At 50.0% G+C, this 26948-nt stretch overlaps 2 protein-coding genes and 1 long non-coding RNA gene across 3 annotated transcripts in view; all 3 read right to left on the reverse strand.

Moving 5' to 3' along the window:
* Positions 1-1366: 1366 nt before the first annotated feature.
* On the reverse strand, positions 1367-3660 carry LOC134793079 (uncharacterized). Its single transcript, XM_063764605.1, has 2 exons — positions 2425-3660; positions 1367-1387 (listed from the first exon to the last, which is right to left on the reverse strand). The coding sequence occupies exons 1-2, from the start codon at positions 3658-3660 to the stop codon at positions 1367-1369; spliced, it is 1257 nt and encodes a 418-aa protein (XP_063620675.1).
* A 1614-nt stretch (positions 3661-5274) lies between these two features.
* On the reverse strand, positions 5275-6095 carry LOC134792592 (uncharacterized). The gene is made up of 3 exons (XR_010144464.1): positions 5917-6095; positions 5623-5775; positions 5275-5496 (listed from the first exon to the last, which is right to left on the reverse strand). It is a non-coding gene; the product is annotated as an uncharacterized LOC134792592 (long non-coding RNA).
* Positions 6096-6135: 40 nt separating this feature from the next.
* LOC134793080 (helicase domino) overlaps positions 6136-26948 on the reverse strand; it is a gene marked incomplete at its 3' end in the record, with an annotated part of 38724 nt that continues 17911 nt past the window's right edge. The window contains exons 6-30 of the mRNA XM_063764606.1: positions 26031-26252; positions 25143-25937; positions 24404-24600; positions 24142-24331; positions 23672-23808; positions 22743-23571; positions 22122-22350; positions 21814-22070; positions 21660-21762; positions 21352-21608; positions 21198-21300; positions 20890-21146; positions 20736-20838; positions 20428-20684; positions 20270-20376; positions 19962-20093; positions 19654-19785; positions 19350-19477; positions 18312-18627; positions 14967-15495; positions 14723-14884; positions 14272-14490; positions 13556-14062; positions 7965-8009; positions 6136-7032 (exon numbers count right to left, since the gene is read on the reverse strand). Coding sequence (XP_063620676.1) covers positions 6136-7032; positions 7965-8009; positions 13556-14062; positions 14272-14490; positions 14723-14884; positions 14967-15495; positions 18312-18627; positions 19350-19477; positions 19654-19785; positions 19962-20093; positions 20270-20376; positions 20428-20684; positions 20736-20838; positions 20890-21146; positions 21198-21300; positions 21352-21608; positions 21660-21762; positions 21814-22070; positions 22122-22350; positions 22743-23571; positions 23672-23808; positions 24142-24331; positions 24404-24600; positions 25143-25937; positions 26031-26252 — 7110 coding nt within the window. The remainder of the gene's footprint in view (positions 7033-7964; positions 8010-13555; positions 14063-14271; positions 14491-14722; positions 14885-14966; positions 15496-18311; positions 18628-19349; positions 19478-19653; positions 19786-19961; positions 20094-20269; positions 20377-20427; positions 20685-20735; positions 20839-20889; positions 21147-21197; positions 21301-21351; positions 21609-21659; positions 21763-21813; positions 22071-22121; positions 22351-22742; positions 23572-23671; positions 23809-24141; positions 24332-24403; positions 24601-25142; positions 25938-26030; positions 26253-26948) is intronic.

A 26948-nucleotide genomic window follows, 5' to 3' on the forward strand; every position in this document is an offset into this window, starting at 1 on the left:
CCCAATATTTATTTATTTATTTTATTTTATTCAATTATGATTGATATATAAATTACAAATTTTTGACAGGAGCATACAAAAGGTTAAATATGAACAGCCAGTAGCTTAGTGGGTGAGATTACCTTCCCAAATTTCCATTGACTATAAATAATAAAGATGTGTTTAATTCATTTTTAACGCCTCACTCACTTAGGTATTTCTATTACTGAGTAAACAAAAATCAAAGACAGGTAGGTAATAAAAAAATAATATTAAGTAACACTAAGTATGATTTATTAGTTTTGGTTTCACAGGCAGCTTTTATCTTATCTAATGCATCTTCTTAGTCGGCGTCTTCATTGCTGAAGGTCGTGTCTAGTTTGAAGAGTTTCCTGCGCGATGTACCATGCTTTTCCAAGTGTTCCTGTCCTCGGCGATCTTAATAGATAAATCTAATGCATAACATCTATGTATTCAATGTCCGCTTGACTTTTGATAATTTCGAAAATGTTTGAAGTCTATGAAGTAAATGAGTTCACTGAGGTTACACTGATTTGGGCAAACCTGTCCACAATATCACTTCACGGTTTGAATCAATACTAACGCTTAAAGTATTGTCTCTTCTGGTCAAGTAAGCCAGCAGTGCACGTCCTTAGCACTGGTAACTGCCATGAAGGCGTCATTGCAGCGGCAGCTCTGACTGTACGTGCCAACTTGGCGAGAACTTCTCAGCGTGGAAGAAGAGCCCGCGGAGCCGCTCTTGCCCGCTCTGGCTGCGTCGCCGCCTTGGTTGGGGCTGCGGGGACGACGGCTGTCTGAAATTGTTAAACTTTAGGTCAAAATTATATGCAATTAACAACGCACTCTTCAAATATTACACTATATAGAGTTATTTTATCACGAAATTGTGATAAACTAAGTTAAACAAATACCAAAATATTTAATTTGCTTACCGATAAAACAATTATTTTCTCCAAAATTAGATTCGCTGTTCACTTGATACTCTTGACAGCTGACAGATGATGTTTCTTGACGGTTTTGAACGAGAACCACAGACAAAAATTAATTTTTACCGACTTGGCGCGTAGAATGAGCGTTAACTAAAAAGATTGCCTCTTGGCTAGGTTATTGTAAACATTATCGACCAGTCGCTTGCGATCGTAGAGATCGAATCGATACGGAGCGAATGTAATTCGGCTACGCCCCCAGTAGGGCTACCGCCAATACCGAAAATCGTCAATTGCGGGCATTTTTCTCTGTCACTCTAATTACGCCTTCATTGGAGTAGAAGAGTAAGATCCCCGCAATTTGCGAATTTCGGTTTTCGCGGTAGCCCCTCAGTATGGCTTAATGTTAAACGTGCGAGTAGGGTCAGCACAAAGTTTAATCAGAGGAATTGATTCATTAGCTGCCGAATTAATGTACTGTAAAAACGTGTCATAAACTAACTGAGGATCTCCATTAAGATTTTTATTTTTAAAGAGCTCAATAAATGTTTCCCTATATTTAGTCCAATCAGCCTTTTTAAAATTTCTTTTTTGTGTGTTAATGTTATTAAGTTCTATTTTGGTAGACATGAAAATCATTAAGTGGTCACTACCTAAACTCTCGTTGAAAATCGTCCAAGAAAATCGGAGTGCAATGTCTGATGTTGCAAATGTAATGTCAGGTGAGCTTGACAACCATCTGTCTAAAACCATTTTACCCCAAGTAGCTACACCATTATTAAGCGATACGTAATTATAATCAGACGCGGCATCGTATATTTGTAAGCCCCTACTATTAATCTTGCACGACCAGTTAGGATGATGGCCATTAAAATCACCACATATTAATGTTTTACTATTCCATTTCGAAAACAGCATTTTCCAATCATCTGTTGTAGTGGAAACTCGAGGCGGGCAATACACGGCGATAATATTTTGCAAATACGAACAATTAAAAATCTTAATAGACATAATTTGTATGCAACCGTTACGTAAACTAAAGTTATTAACTTGCGCTCGAATAGATCGATGAATTATTATAGCTATTCCTCCGTATGAGTCATCGCGGTCTTGTCTGTAGATATTATAAAATCCAATTTTTAAGTTGCTATTTGGTTCGAGCCAAGTTTCCGATATGATACATATATGGATTTTTTCTCGTAATAATAAATTTTCAAGGGCTAACACTTTTGGTCTTAAACTTTGCGCATTCCACTGCAAAATGTTCAACTTCATATTTTTATTTTTACGACTAAATTCCATAACGGGCTAACATTTCCACAATACTTTTTAAAATAGGCCACTCAGACATAAAATCTACTACTACGAGAACTAACCATTCAATACAGGACTTAATTATATTTTTAATTTTTTCATGCACACTAATGTCTTTTAAAAATAATATTTCTTTTAAACGACTTAATAACTCACTAAAATGTACTTTGCGCGAGTTGTTTACTTGATCGCTTTCCGTGTTATCAGCTGATTCCTCTAGAATGCGGTCCGCCGGGCGCTCGTACTGTTGCCGCTCATTTTTGCTGATGCTGCTACTTGCGTTTCTAGGGACCGCTCGGTTGCCGGGCGGTGACTTAGGACGTTTAAGCGTTTGGGCAAACGAAGATAAGATAGGTACGTATTTATGGGGACTTGTTTCTTCCAGATCTAAATCAATAAAGCTGTTGTGCGTATTTAATCGAAATGTGTGCTCTTGAATGTTATTATCCCTACGGATCTCTTTATGAGCATGTTGTTCTGGTTCAACATAAATGTTGCAAGCAACCCGATATGTGCAGTTGAACTCCGCCATTAATTCCCTTATCTTTTTCTCTTTTAAGTAAACTGGGCACGATCTATTTAGAGCCATATGATTCCCCTTGCAGTTAACGCATTGGAATATCTCAATCTCGCAGTTTTCATGTTGACCGCTGCATTTGGGGCATATAACATTTCGCGATGAACATCTGGCTTTAGTATGTCCGAATTTCCAGCATTTTGAACATTGTGTAGCAGGAAAGATGAAAGGTTCTACCTTGACGCGTAAGTTATCTATATTTACGTATGCCGGCAGTTGCGATCCGGAAAATATTACTTTAGCCACCTCGCTGGGTACCCATTTATTACCTTCTCCTCTCTTCTGTAACCGTTTTGCAGATACAATCTTGACATTACTAGGGCTGGAGATATCCCTAAGTATATCGCTGTCGGTTAGCTCCAAGTCAACCCCCCTTATAATACCGTAAGACATTTCCACTTCGGTAACTCGTTGAACTTTCCATTCCTTCTTTTTAAACTCCTCACAGTCAATTACCTTTTTTGCATAGGTCTCGTCGGGCACCTCGAGTTTTAGTTTGTACTGATTTATATATTTAATTTTTTTAATCTTGAATAAACCTGCAATTGTAAGTAACTTTGCAATGGCAAATTGTTTAGGTAGTTTTTCGCTACTCGAAAGGAATATTTCTATTGTCTCCTTCTTAGGTTTTTTAAGGTTTTCAACTTTTTGCCATGGTTCCTTCTCATCATCCTGTCTTTCCCGTTTTTGAGCCCTCTCATTCAAGTTATCTTCCTTCTGTTCCTGATCTTCTGTATTTTTTTCTACGACTTCATTATCTTCTGGTGATGTTGATTTTTGTGATAATACTTCTGTCACATCCATGTCTGAGCCTAGGTCTGAGTCCGGTAGCCCCGTAGACATGTTGTTTACGGAATTACCAGCCTACAGCTTGCATGACAACAGGTACCGCGCGTCGTAAACAATAAATGCAATAACAATATTAGATCGCCGCGTGCACTCAACACGAATGTCGTGACGAGACTGGGTGAAATTTTAACCACCATACATACATACTCTGCGTACTGAACCAGCCAAATTTTTTTTGTTACAAAAGTAACAATGATAAGTATATAATATATTTTATTTACATAACTAATGTGAAAACTTTTTACTTCGGTAGCGAGTACATTACTACATAGAACTGCACTAAAATGATTTGCACTTTATTTACACATTAATAAGTTTTACGGTTCGCGCCATCTCCACTATTTGCCGTCGCGTTATGGTGGTATCACTGATTTACCAAATTTACGCGCAAAGTGACAAACACTAGCCGTTTTTTACTTAGGTTTTCTTTTAATTGTGCAGTCTCTTTTACGCATTTGCGTATGAAGTTGTAAACAAATTGTAACTGATGCTGCCGTGACGTTGGCAGCATTGGTTAGCATCATTTTTTTCGCTTGATATGTTAGTGTATGGCATATCTACATATAAAAGATCATAGTATTAAACACAATTATTATATTTTAGTCTCATGTAATTGTTGGATTTATTGATTTTACTCGCCCAGTACAAATTGCGGATCGGTCGAGCGACAAATCCGACTTCTCATCTCTCAGAATACAATAAAATTCTTCGACGAAAAAGTGTTAGTGTGCGTGTGTGACACTTGTAACTCGTCCGTACACAAAAAGAGATCGAGGTTTGCAAGATTTGTCTTTGACGTGTCATTTTCTATGTATTTGTGTCGTCATTACAGATTGGATTTTGTATGCAAATCCTTCTGCCATTTTTCGCGGGGGGAAAGGTGCACACAGTCGCACTTCTCACACACTTACATACAAAATCCAATCTGTAATGACGACACAAATACATAGAAAATGACACACGTTAAAGACAAATCTTGCAAACCTCGATCTCTTTTTGTGTACGGACGAGTGACAAGTGTCACAACACGCACACTAACACATTTTCGTTGAAGTATGTTATTGTATTCTGAGAGATGAGAAGTCGGATTTGTCGTTCGACCGATCCGCAATTTGTACTGAGCGAGCAAAATCGATAAATCCAACAATTACATGAGACTAAAATATAATAATTGTGTTTGAATGTAATTAAACGTATGATATGTAAAAAAAAATATTACATGTGAAATGTAACACTTTCTTTTTGTAAATTTGATGTCCCCGACCTCTTTTTATAACAAAAAACCGAGCAAACAGGCATTTTTGTGCAGCAGTGTTCATGCGCGCGTCTGGACTCGGTCTAGTGAAAAATCCAAGTGCAACTAGTTTTATTACCCGCGCTAGACTAGATTGACGCGCTAATCTTGTACCTCGGCAGAGGGCAAATAGTGCGAATGCCGCCTCCCTTCCGTGTTGCTCGAAGCCTCAACATATTCTCGCAGAATAAATTCTAAATTCAAACTGATTTTCTAATGTTACAGGGATGTTGTTATATATATATACGTGATGGCACATGGCGCATAGCATAGGAGCGGCGGGGAAAATTAAAAAGCAAATAACATCAGTCAATGTTTATTGTTCACGTTTCGGTTTACGGTCGGCGCTCGTGCGGGTGCCGCAACGTGACGTGAGGCGGCGGGCGGGCATTCTGTACACTCGGTCAGTGGTCGGCGGGCGGCGGGTGGCGGGCGTCGGCGGGCGCGTGCTGCGCGTGCGGCGTGTGCGCCACCACCACGTGCGGGTGCGGCGCCGCCGCGCGCGCCAGCAGCCGCGTGCCGGCCGCTGTCGCCACCTTAAAACAACAAACAAAGTATAAGTACGTTAGGAAAAAGTTGTGAGTTTTTCGATTAATACAATATGTTTTTGTATTTGTAATTTATTGTAGGTAGTTTTAGTAGAACAGCATGTTTTGACACACCTGCTGTTGCTGCGCAGCGGGCACAGGTGCGGCGGCGGCGGGCGGCAGGGCGCCGCGGCGCAGCGCCAGCTGCTGCAGCTGCAGCGTGCGCAGCGCGCTCTCGCCGGCCACGCCCGCCACGCTCGCCACCGTCACGCCGCTCCCACCCGCAACCTGCAAAATAAAGTACAAAAATAAGGCGGGCGATCTACACGGATGAGCGACTGCATAAATGTGTCTGTGTGTAAAAAACCTTTAACAGCTTTAGTTATTACGGAACTAGTTGACGGGGAAACGTTCTGTTACGTCACATACCTGTGCCGTGCTCGCATTGGCGTGGTGCAGGATCTTGAGGTGGTGTCGGGCCTGCAGCGGCTGGTGGCGGTACAGCAGCTGCTGCGGCTGCGCGGCCGCCACGCCCGCCGAGCCGGCCACGGCGGCTGCGCGCGCGCGCCGCGCCGCCTCCGCCTTGCCGGCCGCCGCGTGCGCCGCCACCACCACGCGCGCGCCCGCCACCGTGGCCGCCGGCGCCGGCGCGGCCGCGGGCAAGGGCAAGGGCGGCGCGGGCGCGGGCGCGGGCGCCGCGGCCGGCGCGGGGGGGCCGCTCGGGCCCGCGCCGGCCGCCTTCGACTTCTCCTTGGCGATGCGGTCGGCGCGGCGCGACGCCACCTCCATGGGCGTCGGCGGGCGGTCGTAGTCGAGGCCGTGGTCGGCGAGCAGCTGCGCGTGCTTGGGGTTGTGCTGCTGCGCGTCGTCGAGGCGGCGCTTGGGCGCGGCGCGGCGGCGCTCGGCCGCCTCGCGCATGGCGTCGAGGCGCGCGAGCGGCGGGCGCGGCGCGTCGTCGTCGGGGCGGCGGCGCGCGCCCGGCTTGCGCTGCTTGCGGCGCTGGTGGCGGTCCTGGCGGTCGCGCTCGCGGTCCTGGCGGTCGCGCTCGTCGGGCGCGGCGAGGCGCTCGTGGCGGTCGCGGCAGGCGCGCGGCGCGCGGTAGGCGCGGGCGACGTCGGCGACGAGCTCGGCGGCCCACTCCCAGTTGGGCGCGCGCGCGGGCGGCGCGTCGGGCGGCAGGCGCTGCAGGCGCAGCGCGCGGCGCAGGGCGGCGTCCTCGGCGGGCGCCCAGTCCGGGGCGGGCGCGTCCTTGTGCTTGTCGGCGGGCGCTCGGGGCCGCACGCGCACTCGGGCGCCGGCGCCGGGGCCGGCGCGCTCGAACAGCGAGGGCGGCGCGCGCGGCGGGCGCGGCAGGCGCGGGTGCTGGGGGAGGGGGGGTGCGGCGGGCAGGCCGGCGCGGCCCGCCCCCCCCGCGCCGCGCGCGCGGGGCAGCGCCGGCAGCGCGTGCTCGGGCGCGGGCCCGGCGCGGTAGAGCGCGCGCGCCCACGGGGGCCGGTACAGCTCGCCGTCGCCGTCGCTGGCGGGCGGGGAGGGCGGACACCAGATCTGCAAACGCCCGAAACCGATCGATAGACGCTTACCCCCTTATTCATAAAACTTTACGGGCCCGATTTAGTTAAATTACATTTTATCCCTTTCTTACAAATCATAAGTCAAAATGACAGATAAGGACGAACGATTATTAGCTAATTGATGTTAATAGCGCGTTTATGAATAAGGGGGTTATACTGTACTGGGGTACGTTAATTTATATCGAGAATGATGCTACGAATTTAAAATCTCCCGATGTTAATTAGGCTTCATCCACGTATTACTCGAAATTTTGTGTAATTAATAGCCGACCCCCTTACCTATTACATATAGGGTAAATGTGGAATAGATGCCATAGGGGGATAGATGCCCAAATTTGCACATAGCGACTTGTGCGAATTCAACGCTTGCAATTTTTTTTTATTTGTAAGCTTACTCTTTCCCTCCCTCTGGTTAATGACGAACACTTCGCTAAAATGGACGTATTGTGATTTATTGCGAAAAACTATTTTACGCCGCAACAGATTAAGGTAAATGTGGGATAGTTGCCATACTTTTTGAAAAAGGTGAATAAAATATAGAAGATAAGCATTTAAAAATCTTATAAGACAGTGTTAGTTTGTATACTCATTAATAAACAATATTCTCAAGGTAGCTGGATATTATTTGTTCTATTTGTATACTATCCCACGAGTCAAAATATCATTGCGGCATCGAACCCATACAGTTGGCATTGGCATCTATCCCCGTCCGAAGGACCTTTTTATTTTGTTTATAACTAAACAAATAAAACAAATATCAAACTACCTTGAAAATATTGTTTATTAATGAGTATATACAAACTAACACGGTGTTATAAAATTTTTAAATGCTTATCTTCTGTAGTTTATTCACCTTTTTTTTTTAAAGTATGGCAACTATCCCATATTTACCCTAGAGACACTCACCGGCATCCGCTCGGCGCGCGCGCCGCGGCCGCCGCTCAGCCACACCTGCGGGGAACGATCGCATTAGGTACACGTACTACACCGTACTATTACGATCACTGTACGATATGGCTAAAATAATTACTTTCAAATATTGGTCTAAGATCCCACTTAAGGCCGACCTTCACTTCACCTAGCTGCCTACCAGATGAATTTAAAAAAACATTACCCATATTTTTATGGGCAAACCTATTCATAAAAAATGTTCAGGAACATATTTTATTTCATAAAATATAGATAAGTTTCATCCGGTAGGTAGAGCGGTGAGAGTCTCGGAGTAATTAACAATGGAGCCGCCATTAACAGGCGTTCCCCTCTGTCGAAAAAAGGCGGCCAATGGTCAACTACATGTCAACCATATGTATGGACTGACGTTTATCTGACATGACGTACCTATACATTTAATGTGCCCCTCCCCCGCAAAAAACGGCAGCCTATTTTGTACCGAAAATTTTAGACATGGCGTCTCCGTTGGTTATATCCTCTAAGGTGAGAGTTGAACTTATTACGGGGTTTAAGTCCTAGCAACATACCTCCTTCATAGACAATTATCATCGATTAATTAGTGGCGAATCTTTTGTTCATACGAGGGTCGCACTGAAATATTCGGGAATGGGACACTTAGAAATAACATAATAGAAACAGGCATATAATTTATAAAAATGTAACTCTTTATAAAACTTTTAAGGTATATTCCATTTGGTTGTCATTTGTATTTAAGAATTACTGGCAATTTGAAAATTGTATGTCGAACATTATTTGAATTTTTGGCCAAGTGATTTTTCGGATCATATTTTTAAACGGTTTTCAATATGCCCTCAGCGAACAAATAAAAGTTACAATGGGCTTCTGTTATTTTTTTATGAACTAGAGTTCATCGTACGCTCGTTTGCAGTTAAAATTAAATATGAAAGTCACTTTCATTTTATCCCATGGGTGATCTTAAAGAAGCATGTCATTCCAAAGCGACGTCAAAAATTAAAATCGCATTTGTGCTGTTAATTAAAAAGACTGCCAAAAAAGTTGCATATCGGCAGATTTCGACATTCCTAAATATTCATATGACAACAGTAAAAAAATCTTTTATATATATATATATATATGTAAAAAAACTTCAATTCCGTTGGCTACTCCACGAATTTCATACAAAACCACTAAGGCCCCAAAATCGCCATACAAAAAGGACTTTGGGATTATGAGCCGTGTGCATTACAGAATGATTACTTTCAAAAGAAAATTTATATGCGTGGTCAGTTTGAGTTTAAGTATGTATTAAAATAAAGATTGACCGTCTAGATGCGACAGTTTTCTCTATTCCCGACATTTTCAGTGCAACCCTCGTATTGTCAGATTAGTTGTAATTTCAACCGTTTTTCGAAAACCAAAGAGAAACTGCAGAATGAGACACAAAAGCGGGGCAGCATCCACTTGACAACTTGCTTCTTCTATTATTTCATTCCTACATTTTAACCTACATGCATGCCAATTTGTTAGGGAAATTAGCCGTACTAGAGTGATGTATTAATTAAACAAATTAAGTAGGTACCTACATTATTCTACATCCAATATAGGCGAATTTAAGCATAAATTTAATTTTCACCTAAGCAGCTCGAACAAGGGTACTTTGCTTCTTAAAAATAGTGAGCAAAATGCGATTTTGCTCACTGAGTGAGACAAAATGACATTCAAGTGACCTTTATAGGCAAATGTCATTTCAACATGCGGGGTCTAATACAAGTTCGAAATACTTGGGTTCTATTATCTCTGTCCCATTCACACTGTTAGCAAAAAGAAACAGACAAAAAAAGTTAAAACGAAATTCAACGGTATATTGAGGGTTTATAATAGACCCCCGAAAACTTCAGACCGCATCGTTCCAAACCACGTACGAGTATGAATTCTTAATAATTATACTTGGTCAAGCAAATCTTGCCAGTAGAAAAAGGCGCGAAATTCAAATTTTCTATGGGAAGATATCCTTTCGCGCCTACATTCTTCAAATTTGCCGCCTTTTTCTATTGACAAGATTTGCTTGACCATCTATAATTAATAAAAATAAAGTTTAAGATTTGATATAAACTGATAAAATACTATATTTTAGGTATTTTATTGTACAATTAAAATAATGAACTCAAAAAATACACAGATTATCACGCAAAATTAATTATTTTACTTTTAAGAATTTCTGCCATAGTTGACAAATAGTACGTATCCGCAATTCGGACCGTATCTTAGAAAGTATTTTTTTTACAAAAAAAACGTTGTCGATTGAAGTGTCAGTTGATGTTCGTTATTTCACTTATTTCCATATTATTTTACTGAAATTTATTATTACCTACGTATTGTTTTTGTGTTGAGATTGCGGTAATTAAACTTAATTGTTTTTATATATTAGGAAACATGAGTGCAGGTATTAAGTGATGAAGAAGGATTACATTTTTCAAGTCGTCTAATAGGTATGTTCTCACTGCTCAGGTGAAAAATGTTGTGTACTACACGAGATCAAAGTTATTTACATCTCGTGCGCTTTTGAGTCCCTTACTACGCTCAAGATTCTAAATTAGATTCACGAGCGTAGCGAGTATTATAGAATATTTCGCTTGCACGGGACTTGACTTGGGAGAGCACTCGAAGAAATATCAAACTTTGATCTCTTGTTGTACAAATAACTATTTTACTTACCATCCACAAACGTTTTTTTAGGGTTCCGTACCCAAAGGGTAAAACGGGACCCTATTACTAAGACTTCGCTGTCCGTCCGTCCGTCCGTCCGTCCGTCCGTCTGTCACCAGGCTGTATCTCACGAACCGTGATAGCTAGACAGTTGAAATTTTCACAGATGATGTATTTCTGTTGCCGCTATAACAACAAATACTAAAAACAGAATAAAATAAAGATTTAAATGGGGCTCCCATACAACAAACGTGATTTTTGACCAAAGTTAAGCAACGTCGGGAGTGGTCAGTACTTGGATGGGTGACCGTTTTTTTTTTGCTTTTTTTTTGTTTTTTTTTTTTGCATTATGGTACGGAACCCTTCGTGCGCAAGTCCGACTCGCACTTGCCCGGTTTTTTTTTGTTAACCTGGACACACAACACAACAGTGTGTTAGCCAAGTTCGCAAAATATCAAGTTATGAATAGAATTAGACGATACTTTGCGGAAATTCATATTAATTAATACCAAAATATTACTTAGCTTATCCGCGAAAAGATAACGTGTTAGTCAATCAGTGCTAACCCGTTATATTTACATGCGTATTTTTTACATGCAATTAATGTTCCCACCCTCCCACCGCAAAATTAAATATAACACAAAAGACCAAAACTCAACACTGATTGACTAGCGCCTTCGAGCAACACGGAAGGGAGGCGGCATTCGCACTATTTCCCCTCTGTCTAGGTACAAGATCAACTGATCTAGCGCGGGTAATAAAACTAGTTGCGCTCGGATTTTCAACTGGACCGAGTCGAGACGCGCGCGTGAACACAGCAGCTAAAAAATTGACTATTTGCTCGGTTTTTAACAAGCTTTTATTAGGTCGACCTGTATGTAACTAACATGTAATGGAATCTAAGGTAACTAATTTAACCATCTTCCAAGGATCGTAGCGTCATGAAAATTGGCAGCTGTATAGTTCTGATGACAATACAATAATATGGTACTGTCGAACTGATCTGATGATGGAGACAGGAGGTGGCCATAGGAACTCCGTGATGAAACTACGCAACCTAATTGTGTTAGGGGTTTTTAGAATTGTCTCGATGAGTATTAGTTGTATGTCGTAAGAAAAGTACAGTCAGCGATAAAAGCTTGTACCAAAAATGAAATTTTTGCCAAAAAACTTATTTGTTATAAAAAGAGGTCGGGGACATAAAATTTACAAAAAGGTGTTACATTTCAGATGTAATATTTTTTTTACATATCATACGTGTAATTAGGTACATTTAAACACAATTATTATATTTTAGTCTCAAGTAATTGTTGGATTTATCGGTTTTGCTCGCCCAGTACAAATTGCGGATTGGTCGAGCGACAAATCCGACTTCTCATCTCTCAGATTATAAAATAAAATACGTACTTCGACGAAAATGTGTTAGTGTGCGTGTTGTGACTCGTCCGTACACAAAAAGAGATCGAGGTTTGCAAGATTTGTGACGTCATTACAGATTGGATTTTGTATGTAAATGTTTGAGAAGTGCGACTGTGTGCACCTTTCCCCCCGCAAAAAATGACAGAAAGATTTGTACGGTAAGATATCGCTTGGACCCCTCCCTTCCGACGTGCCGGAAGCCGGTGTTGCTCGAAGACTAGCGCGTTATCTTTTCGCGGATACGCAAAGTAATATTTTGGTATTAATTAAATATCAAGTTGACTCACTGCCTGGGATAATATCGCAAAAAGCATTTCTGGAATTTCATGCCCTTTAAGCCAAATCTTATATAACTAAACTAGTAGACATTAGCAGACTTCGATGAGATCTACCCCACATGAGATTTCGTTTGACCCACCCTAAACCCGTCACCTGAATAATGGACGCCCTCTTACTCGACTGTCTAATAGTCAATCGCCTCCTCCATTCCAGCAGCATCGCTATAGCCTTTATTCCGCTCTCGGACGGCCGTTTTCTTCTGTAGTTATCCTTGTACAGTTATATATAGTTAGGTCAACCACCTGTATCACAATAAAGTAGCCTCGACACTCGTTCTTTTTCTAACGCTAGTGTGTGTGATAGTTCCCAAACAAATATAATTTATTATACTAAGCAGAGACGTGTGACAGATGCGCTGAATTTTTCTATTTTCATTTATAAAAATCATAAAATGCTAACTACTTTGCTAGTGATACGGATGACTGGTTAGACTTTCTTTTGACTTGGGCCTACCACGGCTGCTCCCGTTTGTGACACCGAATTTAATGTAGTTGTAAAAAAGCGCAGTACAGTTCTGAAGGGAGCGACCGTCGTAGCTCGGAGCGTGCAGAGTGCACGTCCGCTGTTATTTTGCTTTAACGGTTTTTTAAGACGCTTCCTCAATAATACTTTGCTGGCAACGTACTTTGAACTCCCGTTTGTATTCTAAAACTGTTAAATATATTGCCAGTAAAAATAAACTAATAATCACCCATCTGGATAAAATGGCAAAGTGAAATATTTCAGTGTGCTTTACCGAAACGACCAAGAGTACTGCCAAATTCAGTTTCTAATAGTTATATCAAAAAGATTAGATTATTTTAAATTTTTGTAGCGTTGCAAAGAGAATTGTAATTAGTAGGGACGCGTCTCGTGTAGGCGGTCAGCAGGCGAGCACGGTGCGGGTGTGTCTCTCGTGCTGGCCGCCCCGGCTCGGAGGGTGGACAGGTCGGCCGGCCCGCCCGCCCGTAAATGCTTGCGAGTTGCATCCCTGACGTCGCGGTTTTGGTGACTCGGGGCCCTGACGCCCGACGGGGCGGCGGGCGCGGACACAAGCATTCACGGACGGTCGAGCGGCACCAAAACGGCAACGTCAGGAATATAAAACGCGGGCTCGTATCAAATCATTTATTATGCGGTCAGGGGTCGGGCGGGCGCGGCTTGGCCAGCCACGCGTCCAGCGTGCCGTTGCGGAGCGCGGGCCGCTCCGCGCGGTCCGGCCGGCGGCCGCGACGCGCGTCCAGCCGCCACAGGTCGATCTGCACTCCTCCCCGCGACCGCGTGGCGCGCGTGCCCGCCTTCTTGGCCGCACTCTCTTTCGTGTCCGTCTTCTCTTTCGTGTCTATTGTCTCCTTAGTGTCCGGAGCGTCTCTCGCGTCGTCGCCCGCGGCGGGGGTGGGACAGGGGGAGGGCGGCGGCGAGGGCGGCGGCGCGACGCGGCGGCGGGGGCGCACCTTGGTGTCGGCGTCGCGGCGCGAGTAGGTGAGCTCGGGCTCGGCGTCGGCGGACTCGGGGTCGGCGTCGCGGCGGCGGCGCCGCTCCCAGTCGCCGAGCGAGCGTCGAACGGCGCTGAGCGCCTCCCGCTCCGCCTCGCATCCGGCTTCGCTGCTCTCGACGCACCGCATGGCATATTTCTCGATCGGCGTCAGCTGAAATTTTTCGTGTACGTTAATAAAATGTACAATTTTATGATTAAAACTGTCGGTTTTATTTTGTTTGACTTTCTAGTCAAGAATATTTCTGCATTTTTTTACATTTTTCATTTATTTATTTAGGAAACAGTCACATACAAATATGTTTAAGCTTGTAGATTAGATATACAATTAGACGTATAGTTCCAATGTGCATGTGCGTGTACCTGGCTCATGAGCGTGGCGAGCTCGTCCTTGTGGTCGGGGTGGTCGTCGTCGCGGAGCGGCACGGCCTCGTCGAACTCGGCCAGCTCGCCCTGCTGCTCGGCGCGGGCGGCGCGCGCGGCCGCGGCGTCCTGCTCGTCCTCGGCGGCCGCCAGCGCGCTCTCCACGTCGCCGCCCGCCGCCACGTCCGCGCCCGACCCGAACAGCTCCTTGATGCTCGCCTGCACAAGGAAATATTTATGTTGAAAAGTGGCTAGGCGCTTGCAGCTGAATTGCTATTCCGCGAGCTGCTATTTGAAATCTGGAAAAAAAATGCAAAATATGGGCGGGGTAAATTCAACTAAAAATTATCACATGTATTAAAACATTCTCGAAAGCGAAGATGACTTGTAGCCTTCGTAATGATGGTTCTTCTCTCCCCTCCACGGGCGGGGCGGGGCGGGCGACACTCACCTCGCGCAGGTAGGAGGTGGTGAAGTGGCCGTCGTCGATGGCCAGCTCTCCGAGGCGCCGCTTCTCGGTGGCCTTGCGCAGGATGTTCTCCTCCACCGTGGCCTGCGTCACCAGCCGGAACACGTGCACGTCGCGCGTCTGCCCGATGCGGTGGCAGCGGTCCTACACAGACACAAGTATTGTTACCTATCGTATGTACATACATGTCGTCGGACAAGACGATGTGTGAGCGAACAGTAGGTACCTGGGCCTGCGCGTCCATGGTGGGGTTCCAGTCGGAGTCGTAGAAGATGACGCAGTCGGCGCCGGTGAGGTTGAGGCCGACGCCGCCGGAGCGCGTGGACAGGATGAAGGCGAACAGGCGCGCGTCCGCGTTGAAGCGCTCCACCAGCGCCTGGCGCCGCTCCACCTTGGTGGCGCCGTCGAGCCGCGCGTACGCGTGCCCGTGCAGGCTGAGGAAGGCCTCGAGCACGTCGAGCACGCGCGTCATCTGCGTGAAGATGAGCACGCGGTGGCCGCCGGCCTTGAGGCGGCGCAGCAGCGGGGCGAGCGCCTGCAGCTTGCCGCAGTCGAACTGCAGCAGGCGCGGGTGCGGGAAGGCGACGGTCTGCCGGCTGGCGGCGGCGTGCAGCAGCGCCAGCGCGGCCCGGGCCGGCGGCGTGGCGGCCTCCTCCGCCGCGAGCGCCGCGTGCCGCCAGTCGCGCGCACCTACGCCCGCGCCCGCCTCCAGCGTCGGCGTCGTCGCCACGCACGAGCGCCAACACACGCTGAACCTGTGTTCATATTTACATCAACATACGCACCCGATATGTCCTTTTTAAATCAGTTTTATAGTTTCTGAAATCGGACACTATTCAAAAAATATGCACGGGTCGTTTTAGTAAATAAGTTTTTGGCAAAAATTTCATTTTTGATACAAGCTTTTATCGCTGACTGTACTTTTCTTACGACAGACAACTAATACTCATCGAGACAATTCTAAAAACCCCTAATACAATTACTTAGGTTGCGTTGTTTCATCACAGAGTTCCTATGGCCACCTCCTGTCTCCATCATCAGCCGGAGTGTTGAATCCAATCTGATATCCTACATGGAGATCTTATTGGACGCACTAGATAATAACTATCAAGTTGACGCGGTGTATACCGATTTTGCCAAGGCCGTCGATAAGGTTTGTCATGAACGCTTACTGTTGAAGCTTTGGCATATCGGTATACACGGCGACCTTCTCCGATGGATAAAATCTTACATAGAGAATCGTTTGCAGGCTGTGGCAGTGGGTGGATATACTTCTCAGTACAGGCCTATTACGTCTGGTGTTCCACAAGGGTCTCATCTGGGGCCTTTGTTGTTTATCATATACATCAATGATATCTCTGCATGCATAAAAAATTCAAACTTACTGTTATATGCTGATGATGCAAAGATATTTAGAGTCATACGTAATGTGGATGACTGTAAAGCCTTACAAAAAGACTTGGATCTTTTTGAGACTTATTGTACGGATAATAAATTGTCTATAAATCCAGACAAATGTTTCGTTATAAGTTTTAGCAGGAAAACTAATAGTATTAATTTTGATTATAAACTTTGCGATAAAAAATTAGGTCGTGTTCACCAGATTCAAGATCTCGGTGTCATAATGGACTCAAAACTCACTTTTATACCTCACATTGATGACATGTTAGGTAAAGCATTTAAGAGGTTAGGATTTATACTACGCGTAGGGGGCTATTCATAAATTACGTCATTTCAAATTAGGGGGGGGGGGGGGTCTGGACATCGGATGACGGTAGCATGAAGTAGGAGGAAATGGGGTCATTTGAAGCATGATTTTTGGATGATTATAGGGGGGGTCAAAAATCGTCAAAAATCGATGACGTAATTTATGGACAGCCCCTAGGCAAAGAGAATAGATAGTATAGAGGGGTCCTGTCATAGTAAATTTTGTAGTCGCAGTAAATTTACTGCCATCTATCGACACACGACTAAAACTCAAAATGAAAACTTATAAAATTATCAAAAAAATGTATATATATGGATAAATGATTTTATTATTTTTATATAATTTTGACCCATGTTCATTCACTGATATCTATGTGTTAAAATTGTTAAATATAAAACGGTGTCGTCACGCCATCTAGCCGACCATAGGCCAAAGGTGTGTGCGCCATCTATCCGAGAATGACTTTTTCTTGATTTCCGAGGCACGTTTTTTTCTTAGACTTTATTCATCTTATACGGAGTTACATATGTCTTTGGCGTAGGTAAACCATTTAAGAGACTTTTAACTTATAAGGTATTATTAACAGTTATGTTCGTAGTCGTTTGGAACTTGCAAGTGCTGTTGTGAACGTGCTTGCAGGAAAAAACCCCTCTTTTACATCCCTCGTAGTCGGACTGCTTACGCAAAAAATAGTTTTGTTAGAAGGGCGTGCAGGTTGTACAACGAAAAATTTCTGAGCCTTGATATTTTCTTTGAGAAACTTAATAGATTTAAAACACTATCTATGCAGGTTAATAAATAATAAATAACCCAAATCTTTAGATTGGCGCTATAAAGAAATAATCTCAGTAATATCAGTATTAGATGTTACTGCTTTTTATAATTTATTTATTAGTAAATAACAAAACCTTTTCAGGATTTCAGTTTGTAAACAATACCATAAGGTTGTGTTATAATACTTTTATATTTTTATTTTCATTATTTTTCTTTTTTTGTGTTTTGTTGTTGCGCGCACAAATAGCTCTGTTTTACTATGTAGAAACTACTTTAATAAACATGATGTTAAAATATTTTTCACGCCACTGTTCGGAGATGTGGCAATAGATGGTCAAAAACCAAGCTGGAAAGTAGGCAATAGCTGTAGCACCTGAACCACCACTTACTACAATGTTTCATTGTTATCATCATCTGTCATTGGTGACGGTTCGCTACAGCATGACTATAATTTAAAACATAAAAATCAATAAAAGGTCTTTTTTGGCGTAACTTTTTCCTTCAAAAATAAAATTAGGTTATTTATAGGACCAATTTCTTGTTTAAAAAAAAAGAAATGTCAAAACCATTCGGTTCTTTTTTTTTACAATTATCCATTCATTTCACGCTTAAGGCGTTTTTTACTTTTGTAGCTGTTTGTTTTTTTTTTAGCAAAAACGCTTCTAAGTTTAGAGTCGGTTTGAAGCATATAACAGAAAAACGTCTCTTAAAAAAGTGATAAAAAAAGTAGCTCCACTAAACGTGTCGGCCCTCAAACGACTCGTCCATCTTTTAGCGGTTTTCCGTCCTCTCCTACAATGTACTATTCATTAAGGAAACTTTAAGTCTAGTTTTAAGAAAAAGTTCCATAACTATAAAAGACTTTGTTTCATTAAAAAACAAAAAAAAAAACAGATCAGCTCGATGGTACAATAATATTGCATTGTCATCCGATTTATATATGCATGCAAATTTTCAGCTCAATCGGAAACCGGGAAGTGGATCAAATTTAACTCGCAAGATTTGATCACAGACCGACAGACAGACAACGGTCAGGTGAAATTAATTAAAAGCTTGTAAAATATGGTCGAGTCGAATCACTAGTGTTACCTGTCGACGACGTCGTGCATCCGCTCGAGCAGCGCGGCCTGGTCGGGCGGGCGCACGGGCGCGGGGCGCGGCGGGGGCGGCGCGCGCACGGCGCGGCGCAGGTCGGCGCCCAGCAGCGGCAGGCGCCAGCAGCGGCGCTCGTTGGCCGCCGCCAGGCGCCGCAGGCTCGCCAGGCGCCGCGCCTCGAGCCGCGCCGCCGCGGCCGTGCCGTGTGGTGGTGGTGGTGGCGGCGGACACACGCCGGCGGCGGCGGCGGGGCGCGCCCGACCGGGCCGCCGCGCGGGCCGCACGCGCAGCGGGGGCGCCGTAGCGGCACCTAGTGATCGGTTTCAATGCTATTTAATACAAAAGTAAGTGTAAGGCCTGAGTGGACGCTCGAAGCGGAGCGTTCGGCGGGGCGTGCAGCGTGGCGTCGGGCTCACGAGTGATTTGAGCAGCGTGCACTAAGGCCGCTCCTATACGTTTGCATATGTTTAAGATGCACACCGCACACCCCGCCCCGCTGCACGCTCAACTCGAGCGTCCACTCAGGCCTTTCACTAAGATGCTACTTTTTTTTTTTTAGATCCAAAAGCTATGACAATAATATAGAAATTGTAAGAGATTCAGGAAGCCAATTATAGTAAATTGTTGACCGAGAGATGACTTGATTATCATCCATTTGACGAAATATTATCGTCATTACAATTCGGAATACGAGCAGAAATTTATAAACAATGAATAAGGAAGGCTGGAAATTTAGCCCAGTACGAGATTTAAAGTCAATTATTCAAAGCGGATATAATGCGATGTATTTTGTTACTTATACTAAGGTTATGCACTATCTCAACCACATATGTGAACAAAACGAATACAAATTACAAGTTATATTATTTTGTGCCAGCAGCGACGCGTGATAGGTCAAATTATAGTTTTATTTACGAAAATTTAAACTTGTAATTAGCGATTTTAGTGTGGGGGAGTGTCTAAACCAGATTACATACGGACTAGCGCCAGGTGGCGCGCCGGTGTCCTCCAGCGACTAGTCTATATACTGACCCAGCGCGGCGGGCGGCAGCGCGCGCGGCACGAGCCGCAGGTGTATCCGCAGCTTGGCCTCGGGCGGGCGCGGCGGGGCGGGCGGCGGCGCGGCGCACAGCTCCTCCACCATGCGGCGCGCCGGTGTCCTCCAGCGACTAGTCTATATACTGACCCAGCGCGGCGGGCGGCAGCGCGCGCGGCACGAGCCGCAGGTGTATCCGCAGCTTGGCCTCGGGCGGGCGCGGCGGGGCGGGCGGCGGCGCGGCGCACAGCTCCTCCACCATGCGGCGCGCCGGTGTCCTCCAGCGACTAGTCTATATACTGACCCAGCGCGGCGGGCGGCAGCGCGCGCGGCACGAGCCGCAGGTGTATCCGCAGCTTGGCCTCGGGCGGGCGCGGCGGGGCGGGCGGCGGCGCGGCGCACAGCTCCTCCACCATGCGGCGCGCCGGTGTCCTCCAGCGACTAGTCTATATACTGACCCAGCGCGGCGGGCGGCAGCGCGCGCGGCACGAGCCGCAGGTGTATCCGCAGCTTGGCCTCGGGCGGGCGCGGCGGGGCGGGCGGCGGCGCGGCGCACAGCTCCTCCACCATGCGGCGCGCCGGTGTCCTCCAGCGACTAGTCTATATACTGACCCAGCGCGGCGGGCGGCAGCGCGCGCGGCACGAGCCGCAGGTGTATCCGCAGCTTGGCCTCGGGCGGGCGCGGCGGGGCGGGCGGCGGCGCGGCGCACAGCTCCTCCACCATGCGGCGCGCCGGTGTCCTCCAGCGACTAGTCTATATACTGACCCAGCGCGGCGGGCGGCAGCGCGCGCGGCACGAGCCGCAGGTGTATCCGCAGCTTGGCCTCGGGCGGGCGCGGCGGGGCGGGCGGCGGCGCGGCGCACAGCTCCTCCACCATGCGGCGCGCCGGTGTCCTCCAGCGACTAGTCTATATACTGACCCAGCGCGGCGGGCGGCAGCGCGCGCGGCACGAGCCGCAGGTGTATCCGCAGCTTGGCCTCGGGCGGGCGCGGCGGGGCGGGCGGCGGCGCGGCGCACAGCTCCTCCACCATGCGGCGCGCCGGTGTCCTCCAGCGACTAGTCTATATACTGACCCAGCGCGGCGGGCGGCAGCGCGCGCGGCACGAGCCGCAGGTGTATCCGCAGCTTGGCCTCGGGCGGGCGCGGCGGGGCGGGCGGCGGCGCGGCGCACAGCTCCTCCACCATGCGGCGCGCCGGTGTCCTCCAGCGACTAGTCTATATACTGACCCAGCGCGGCGGGCGGCAGCGCGCGCGGCACGAGCCGCAGGTGTATCCGCAGCTTGGCCTCGGGCGGGCGCGGCGGGGCGGGCGGCGGCGCGGCGCACAGCTCCTCCACCATGCGGCGCGCCGGTGTCCTCCAGCGACTAGTCTATATACTGACCCAGCGCGGCGGGCGGCAGCGCGCGCGGCACGAGCCGCAGGTGTATCCGCAGCTTGGCCTCGGGCGGGCGCGGCGGGGCGGGCGGCGGCGCGGCGCACAGCTCCTCCACCATGCGGCGCGCCGGTGTCCTCCAGCGACTAGTCTATATACTGACCCAGCGCGGCGGGCGGCAGCGCGCGCGGCACGAGCCGCAGGTGTATCCGCAGCTTGGCCTCGGGCGGGCGCGGCGGGGCGGGCGGCGGCGCGGCGCACAGCTCCTCCACCATGCGGCGCGCCGGTGTCCTCCAGCGACTAGTCTATATACTGACCCAGCGCGGCGGGCGGCAGCGCGCGCGGCACGAGCCGCAGGTGTATCCGCAGCTTGGCCTCGGGCGGGCGCGGCGGGGCGGGCGGCGGCGCGGCGCACAGCTCCTCCACCATGCGGCGCGCCGGTGTCCTCCAGCGACTAGTCTATATACTGACCCAGCGCGGCGGGCGGCAGCGCGCGCGGCACGAGCCGCAGGTGTATCCGCAGCTTGGCCTCGGGCGGGCGCGGCGGGGCGGGCGGCGGCGCGGCGCACAGCTCCTCCACCATGCGGCGCGCCGGTGTCCTCCAGCGACTAGTCTATATACTGACCCAGCGCGGCGGGCGGCAGCGCGCGCGGCACGAGCCGCAGGTGTATCCGCAGCTTGGCCTCGGGCGGGCGCGGCGGGGCGGGCGGCGGCGCGGCGCACAGCTCCTCCACCATGCGGCGCGCCGGTGTCCTCCAGCGACTAGTCTATATACTGACCCAGCGCGGCGGGCGGCAGCGCGCGCGGCACGAGCCGCAGGTGTATCCGCAGCTTGGCCTCGGGCGGGCGCGGCGGGGCGGGCGGCGGCGCGGCGCACAGCTCCTCCACCATGCGGCGCGCCGGTGTCCTCCAGCGACTAGTCTATATACTGACCCAGCGCGGCGGGCGGCAGCGCGCGCGGCACGAGCCGCAGGTGTATCCGCAGCTTGGCCTCGGGCGGGCGCGGCGGGGCGGGCGGCGGCGCGGCGCACAGCTCCTCCACCATGCGGCGCGCCGGTGTCCTCCAGCGACTAGTCTATATACTGACCCAGCGCGGCGGGCGGCAGCGCGCGCGGCACGAGCCGCAGGTGTATCCGCAGCTTGGCCTCGGGCGGGCGCGGCGGGGCGGGCGGCGGCGCGGCGCACAGCTCCTCCACCATGCGGCGCGCCGGTGTCCTCCAGCGACTAGTCTATATACTGACCCAGCGCGGCGGGCGGCAGCGCGCGCGGCACGAGCCGCAGGTGTATCCGCAGCTTGGCCTCGGGCGGGCGCGGCGGGGCGGGCGGCGGCGCGGCGCACAGCTCCTCCACCATGCGGCGCGCCGGTGTCCTCCAGCGACTAGTCTATATACTGACCCAGCGCGGCGGGCGGCAGCGCGCGCGGCACGAGCCGCAGGTGTATCCGCAGCTTGGCCTCGGGCGGGCGCGGCGGGGCGGGCGGCGGCGCGGCGCACAGCTCCTCCACCATGCGGCGCGGCGGCGCCAGGTGGCGCGCACGATGCGCCGCGAAGGCGCCCGCCTCGCTCGCTTCCAGAGACGCGAGGTCGCCGCCGAGACGCGCTGCGCACGCTATCCGCTCCCGAACCTGCATAGAAGGTGAAGATTACTCTCTGCGACGATCGCCTTTCGAAAATAAGTACCACGACTACGTGTCACGAGAGACGCGACTGTTTATATGATGATAGTAGAATAAAATAGAAAATGGTATGGTCTGCAAAAAGATAGCGGGAGGGCCGAAAGCTCCACAGTCGGGTCCGCGTAAAACCCGTAACCCTCGGGGCTCGAGTCAAAAAGTTTGGAGACCCCGGCGGGTCGATGCTTTAGAACAAGGTCGGGGTGTTGTACGGAATCCTTACCGTGCCTATACCTTCTCCAGTAGTACGACGGCGGGCACGTGTATCCGCAGCGCGTCCATGTGGAAGGGCGAGGCGACGGCGCGCGGCTCGAACAGGTCGGGGTGTTGTACAGAATACCCACCTCGTCCAGTAGTACGACGGCGGGCACGTGTATCCGCAGCGCGTCCATGTGGAAGGGCGAGGCGACGGCGCGCGGCTCGAACAGGTCGGGGTTTTGTACTGAATACCCACCTCGTCCAGTAGTACGACGGCGGGCACGTGTATCCGCAGCGCGTCCATGTGGAAGGGCGAGGCGACGGCGCGCGGCTCGAACAGGTCGGGGTGTTGTACAGAATACCCACCTCGTCCAGTAGTACGACGGCGGGCACATGTATCCGCAGCGCGTCCATGTGGAAGGGCGAGGCGACGGCGCGCGGCTCGAACAGGTCGGGGTGTTGTACAGAATACCCACCTCGTCCAGTAGTACGACGGCGGGCACGTGTATCCGCAGCGCGTCCATGTGGAAGGGCGAGGCGACGGCGCGCGGCACGAACAGGTCGGGGTGTTGTACAGAATACCCACCTCGTCCAGTAGTACGACGGCGGGCACATGTATCCGCAGCGCGTCCATGTGGAAGGGCGAGGCGACGGCGCGCGGCTCGAACAGGTCGGGGTGTTGTACAGAATACCCACCTCGTCCAGTAGTACGACGGCGGGCACGTGTATCCGCAGCGCGTCCATGTGGAAGGGCGAGGCGACGGCGCGCGGCTCGAACAGGTCGGGGTGTTGTACAGAATACCCACCTCGTCCAGTAGTACGACGGCGGGCACGTGTATCCGCAGCGCGTCCATGTGGAAGGGCGAGGCGACGGCGCGCGGCTCGAACAGGTCGGGGTGGTTGCACACTTTCCGCAGCTGCATGAGAACGTTGATCACGCTGAGCAGGTTGCCGGATGCCAGGCTCTCTTTCGTCCTGCGCATTAAACAAACGTGAATCATTTATATAGTGAAACATACATGAAGTAACTGCGGTTTTTTTTTTCATAAATGTGTAAATGAAATGGTGAACTCACTTGGCCCTCGCCATGAAGTCGTCGTAGAGGCAGCGCTGCCGCTTGGCGAGGCGGCACAGCAGCACGTGCTCGTACTTGCGCGGCATCTGCCGCTCCACGTCCGCCTTCAGCCGCCGCAGCAGGAAAGGCCGCAGCACCTGCACAACACATATCATAATCACTATTATAATCACTATCGCCGCTGTCGTCCACAACAGATTCATTAAAGTCTATAGATTTCGATCGTGCCGCTCGGAACCGACAGGCATGTGGAGGATGTAAAGGCCGCGGATTGGACACACGCGACCGACGGCGCAGCGAGCGACAAATGAAGGCCGACCGATTGGTCGAGTGGGGTTTACCGCTCGCTGAGCGCCAGTCGCGTGCGTCCAGTCCGCGGCCTGAGTTACGTAACGGAAACGTCAAATTAGGGTGATCACAGCGTAGATATTGTTACACAGTGGTAATCGTGGTCGCTCGAGTAGATGTACCTCGTGCAGCCGTCGTACTAAACCCGCGGTGCCGGCGCCGGCGCCGCCCTCGCCCGCGAGCGCGGCCACCGGCGCGAACCACTCGCGGAACTCCGAGTGCGACGCGAACACGTCGGGCATGAGGAAGTGCATCAGCGACCACAGCTCCAGCAAGCTGTTCTGCAGCGGCGTGCCCGTCAGCAGCAGCCGTCTGAAACATACGACCGTGTTAAACACAACGCTCGGTTGTCATGTGTGCGAGTATGGAAGTAAGTTAGCTCACCTGTCCGTCTGGAAGTTGAGCAGCATCTGCCAGCGCTGGCTCTTGAAGTTCTTGATGTTCTGCGCCTCGTCGAGCACGAGGTACCGCCAGCGCTTGCGGCGGAAGGACTGGTGGTCCTGCACGACCAGCTTGTAAGACGTGATGCACACGTGGAACGAGTTCGGCTTCGTCCAGCCCACGCGCTTCAGCTTGCGCTCCTGCGCAACACATACGTCAAACCATTATAAACATTATCGTCATAAATATTCTTGGCCACTTCACTAAACATTGATATTTCAATGACCACTGTTTACTGTTTTATTTGGCAAAATATAATAACCACTAAGATAGACTGGAAAGATAGATTAGTAGGGGAACAAAAGAAGTAACTATGAAAATAACTATTATGGTGCACAATGTAAAGTTAAAAAATACACAAAAAAGATACAAGTTTAAGTCTAGGTAACAACAGGTGCTCTTATCGCTAAAAAGGGATCTCTTCCATGCAGCCTTCGGGTAGCAGGAAAGTTAAGTATGTACTTACAACTTAAAAGAAAGAAGTTTTATATTTAAAGTAATTGTTTGGTTTGGACGGCCTTTATACCAGGAGCAGGATGGAGGGTAGCTCCCGTGTTCAAAATTGAAGAAATTACTTTAGCCGCTAGTTGGCACATCGGTAGCCAATTTGGTAGTGATTTCTTGAGAGTATTCTAGAAGCTGACATTACGTACAGGTTGGTTGGTACCTTTAAGATAATTACCTTGATGGTCCCATAGTATGTGAGGATCTTGAAGGCGGGACACCACTTCTTGAACTCCATCTCCCAGTTGAGCACGACGGAGGTGGGCGCCACGACGAGGTGCGGCCCCCAGTCCTGGCGCTCCAGGGCGAGGTGCGCGAGCAGCGCGATGGTCTGGATGGTCTTGCCGAGCCCCATCTCGTCCGCCAGGATGCCGTTGAGCGCGCGCGCGTGCATGGTGGCCAGCCAGTGCAGCCCCACGTGCTGGTACTCGCGCAGCGGGTGCTTCAGCAGGCGAGGCACGGGCGTGGCCACGGCCGTGGACTGCAGCGTGGTGCCGGTGGGCTGCAGCGTGGCCGCGAGCGAGGCGGCCGCCTCCACGCGCCGCTCGGAGCCGGCGCCCGGGTCGTCCACCAGCGTGGCCAGCTTCTCGGAGCCGCCGCTGGCCGACGACGACGCCGACTCCGAGTCGTCGCTCTCCTCGCGCTCGCTCTCCTCGCTGTCCGAGTCGGCGTCGGGCGGCGGTGGCGGCGGTGCGGCCGCGTACCGTCGCCTCAGCTCCTCTATGTCGAGATCGGCCTCCTCCTGTAGCTCGTCGATCTCCTGCTTATGGTCGGTGCGCTCGCGACGCTCCTGCTCGGCGATGGTGTTCTCGTCGTCGGCGGAGTCGGCGTCGCCGCTGTAGTCGGAGGAGCCAGGGGAGGGCGGGGGGGAGGGCGCGGCGGGGGTGTAGCCGGGGGGGAGGAGGTCGGGCAGCGCAAGCCTCGACTCGCGCCGCAGCGCCTCGATCTCGTCGCGGTGGTGCGACGCGTCATGCTAAACAACAAACGAGTGAGTGAGTATATGACATGTACGATAAAGAGTCTAATAATTAAATGGTCGTCAGCTCGTCACGTAAAGAAGGCATACCTGCGCCTCCTGCTCGGCCTGCGCGATGGTCTCCTCGTCGTCGGAGTCCGGTCCCCGGGGTGTGAACTCGTCGTCGGAGGGCGGCGTGTCGGGCTGCGGCTGCAGGCTGGCGGCCAGCTGCCGGGAGTACTGCTCCGTGCGGTCCACGATGATGGACAGCTGCTCGTCCAGCGCCTCCTTGCGCGCGCGCTCCACGCGCCGCGACCGCTTCCACTCTACTAACTGAACAACATACACACCTTAAACCTGTCCCACTTTGAAATGGTTCATACTGGTTGAATGGCAGAACCGATTCACTAAGGCAGGGGTTGGCAAACTTTTGAGAGGAAGACCCACTTGACTTAAGATCCTATGTCCCATAGATGGGACACAGGATCCACAGTCCACAGTGACTCTCCATGTAGATCGATCTTGCGCTTCTCGCTTCATTTCGCTCCAAGACATCCCAATCTTCTTCGCCCCGTCTAGCACCGTACGCCGCCAGGTTTGTTTGGGACGGCCACGCTTTCTCTTTCCTTGGGGGTTCCAATCTACTTTTGAGAGGAAGAGCCAACTGCAGTAGAAATCACCAGTCTAAGGAAGCTTAAAGAGCCGCAAATGTTGTGTTCAATTTTATGGAATCTAGTCTGTACAGTCGCCATCAGACATATCGGAGCGGCGGAGGTACTCAAAAATATCTGAACACGCACTCTAATGCCTTGACAATAGAGGCATGTTCAGATATTTGTGGGCACCTTGGACGCTCCGATATGTCTGATGGCGACTGTATGTGTACAACACGTTATCTTATTGTAAGCCGTTTTCTACTCCATATACTTATATCTGATATTATACTATCACAGACCAACCCCTATAGACAGAGCTTATAGGACGACTCGCGGTCACCACTCGTGCAAGTAATAGCGCTTATATAATATT

The sequence above is a fragment of the Cydia splendana genome, chromosome 8, assembly GCF_910591565.1.
Source record: "Cydia splendana chromosome 8, ilCydSple1.2, whole genome shotgun sequence".
Classification (NCBI taxonomy): Eukaryota; Metazoa; Arthropoda; class Insecta; order Lepidoptera; family Tortricidae; genus Cydia; species Cydia splendana.

Excerpts from the sequence above, each read along its gene's own strand:
- LOC134793079 (XM_063764605.1), bottom strand. The coding sequence starts at position 3,660 with ATGTCTACGGGGCTACCGGACTCAGACCTAGGCTCAGACATGGATGTG. Across the intron at positions 1,388-2,424 it reads ATAACACGGAAAGCGATCAA|CTAATGAATCAATTCCTCTG; the intron begins GTAAACAACTCG and ends TTAATTCGGCAG.